Source organism: Cebus imitator, unplaced genomic scaffold (assembly GCF_001604975.1).
Source record: "Cebus imitator isolate Cc_AM_T3 unplaced genomic scaffold, Cebus_imitator-1.0 Scaffold332, whole genome shotgun sequence".
Lineage (NCBI taxonomy): Eukaryota > Metazoa > Chordata > Mammalia > Primates > Cebidae > Cebus > Cebus imitator.
Window position 1 is genome coordinate 1,916,075 of NW_016107647.1, and position 2,746 is coordinate 1,918,820.

General features: G+C 50.7%; 1 protein-coding gene across 5 annotated transcripts in view; it reads right to left on the reverse strand.

The window, feature by feature from the left end:
* RBSN (rabenosyn, RAB effector) overlaps positions 1-2,746 on the reverse strand; it is a 27,105-nt gene continuing 24,359 nt past the window's right edge. For all 5 annotated transcript variants that reach the window (XM_037730128.1, XM_037730127.1, XM_017505058.2 and 2 more), the window contains one exon: positions 1-2,231. In XM_037730128.1, coding sequence (XP_037586056.1) covers positions 1,083-2,231 — 1,149 coding nt within the window. In that variant the 3' untranslated portion in view covers positions 1-1,082. The remainder of the gene's footprint in view (positions 2,232-2,746) is intronic.

Below are 2,746 nucleotides of genomic sequence, written 5' to 3' on the forward strand. Positions count from 1 at the left end.
GCTTAGTTTATGCCACTGCACTCCAGTCTGGGTAACAAAGACAGACACTGTCTCAAAAAAAAAAAAAAAAAAATCTCATCAGTGCCCCAGCTCAGGACAAGATGAACCAAAATGGAACCAAAATTATTTTAATTTTACCTTCTGACTCTGGGAAGCTTCCCTTCTTCTGGCGATGTTCCGCAAAAGCTTCCAGATCATCGATTCCTAAATTAAGAGACTAGGCCTTTTAAACAGACCCAGATCAGAGTAATTTTGCCAAGCTCTGGAGGGAGATTTCTCCAGTGACAGAGAATTGTTCCATTAGAACAAGAGTGGTGAAACTCTTCTCACAAAAAAAGTTAACCACTCTTATTTTCTAAAAAGCTCAGGACCAGATTCACATTGATACCCCTGCACTGGGAGCTTAACTTCCTGAAAGAGACAAAAAAGAACTTAAGCTGAGAAAATAGACCCTAGTAAAATATTCCTGTCACCCTGCCTTAAAAAAGAGGTGCTGGGCTCTCCTGCATCTAAACACGCCCCTTTATATAGCAGCACCTCCCCATTCTGCTGTACTGACAGGAAGCACCAAGCAGGGGAGAGGCGGCCCCACGTGAAATGGAACTCACAGCCTACTAGGGATGGACTTATGTCTGAGCAGAATACAGCTCAATGGAATCTATCTTCTCTGTCTTGGCTAAAGGAAGGGCTCTAAAAAGGCTGCCCTATAATACTGCATAAGGACCCAAGACGAGCAGTAGCAAATGGACCCAAGAGGTGCATAGCAGCCATTTCTGCCCTGGGCCCAACAGAGCTGCATTTAGTTATATCTTGGTAGTAAAAATGTAAACTCCCTTCAAAAGTGGTAAACCTCTGATTACAAAAACATAATAATAAACAGGAAAAACAGCAAATGAATGCTGATTCTCCCTGTTCTAGTTTCTATTTTATTATTCAACTGTAGTGGAAATACCTCAAAGAGCACAACAGTGTGCATCTGAGTTCTCACCCCACCACCTTCCCCATCCATCCCACCTGCCCTGCTCCTGCTCCACTGGCTCCTGCCAGACCCCTGGGCCCAAAGGTGCCCTCCCCATTGCTGGTCAGTCAGTGCCCCCCTTCTGCTTGGCCAGGGTGTGCTTCAGCTCCCGCAGGTTCTCCGTCAGCACCTCTACCTCATCCAGACGGCCGCACTGCTTGGCATCAAAGATGTATGCCTTGATGTTATCAATCTGCTGCAGCAGGAGCTCCTCTTCTATGGGCTCCTCAGCCTCTGGCCCACTGTCACTGTCCATCTCAAAGGGGTTGGTACAGGTGGGTTCCTCAAAGGGGTTGCCAGGAACCAGAGGGCTTGAGTGCCTCTGCTGGAGATGTTCGTCTTCCTGGTTGAAGGGGTTAGGAGCTGGGCTGTCTCGGTGAATGAATGGATTCCCAGCCATTGCCTCCTCCTCATCCTCTTCCTCAAAAGGATTGTACTCTTTCGGGATGTGGGCTGAAGGACCGAAGGAAGCCCCTGCAGCAGGAGGACTAGCAGTGCCCTCTTCCACGGGGCTGGAAAGGTCTTCTTCATCAAAGGGGTTTAAGGAGGGCCCCTCATTTTGCTGTGACATGCTGCTCTGGGTTAAGAACTCCTGACCAAGGGCTGAGGGCCCAGACCACACTCTGATGGGCTCTTGAGCTGAGCTGGGTGTAGGAGTCTTGGGAGCTATGCTGCTTTGAATTGAGGAAGAGCCTAGATCCAAAGCATAAGCAAGGTGGGTACGAGGCTCTCTGCTAGGCTCCAGCTGAAAAGGGCCAATTTCTCGGAAGTCCAGAGACCTAGTCCGTGTGTGCAGGGATGCCACCCGAAACTGCTCCCTTTCTCGTTCCAACTCCCGTTCACGAAGCATTTGCAGCTGTTCCCGCTGCAGGTCCTCCTCCTCAGCCTGCCTCCGGGACAGCTCGATGGCCTTCTCTGTCTGCTGCTGGTCATACTCATCCTGCAGCTGCCGCAGGTTCTCCTGCAGGGTGCGAACTTCATCCTTGCGGCCTGCAGCCTTGGCCTGCTTGATGAATGATGTGATGTTGTGGATCTGCTGGAGGAGAGGGTCTGAGTCCTCACTCTGCCCCTGACCTCCTGACAGTGGGAGCCAGCCCTCAGCCTTTCTCAAGTGGGCAGGGCCCCTGCGGAGAGATGCCACATCGCCGTTGGCTGCTCGAGAAGCCAGGCCACTCTGCCTTTCCTCAAGCCTTCGCTGGGACTCCAGGGCAGCCTGGGAAGACAGCAAAACAGAGAGAAGAAATAGTCACCATGCTGGCAGCAGCCCACACTGTCAGCCACCCTCTGTTGTCCTTCTATCCCTGAGCCAGTGACACTCCAATTTCCCACCTGAGGACAAAGATATCCAACTGCTAAAATCAAGTCATGTTTTTGTGTATGTGGGTGGAAGGGAGACCCTGATTTTCAAAAATAAAATATAATGAATAAGTTAGGGCATCAGATTTTCTCAGTCTTAGATCACAAGCTATAGCCAGGCACAGTGGCTCATGCCTGTAATCCCAGCACTTTGGGAGGCCAAGGTGGGCAGATCACGAGGTCAGGAGTTTGAGACCAGCCTGGGAAACATAATGAAACCCCGTCTCTACTAAAAATACAAAAATTAGCCAAGTGTAGTGGCCTGCACCTGTAGTCCCAGCTACTTGGGAGGCTGAGGCAGGAGAATCACTTGAACCAAGGGAGGCGGAGGTTGCAGTGAGCTGAGACCGTACCATTGCCCTCCAGCCTGGG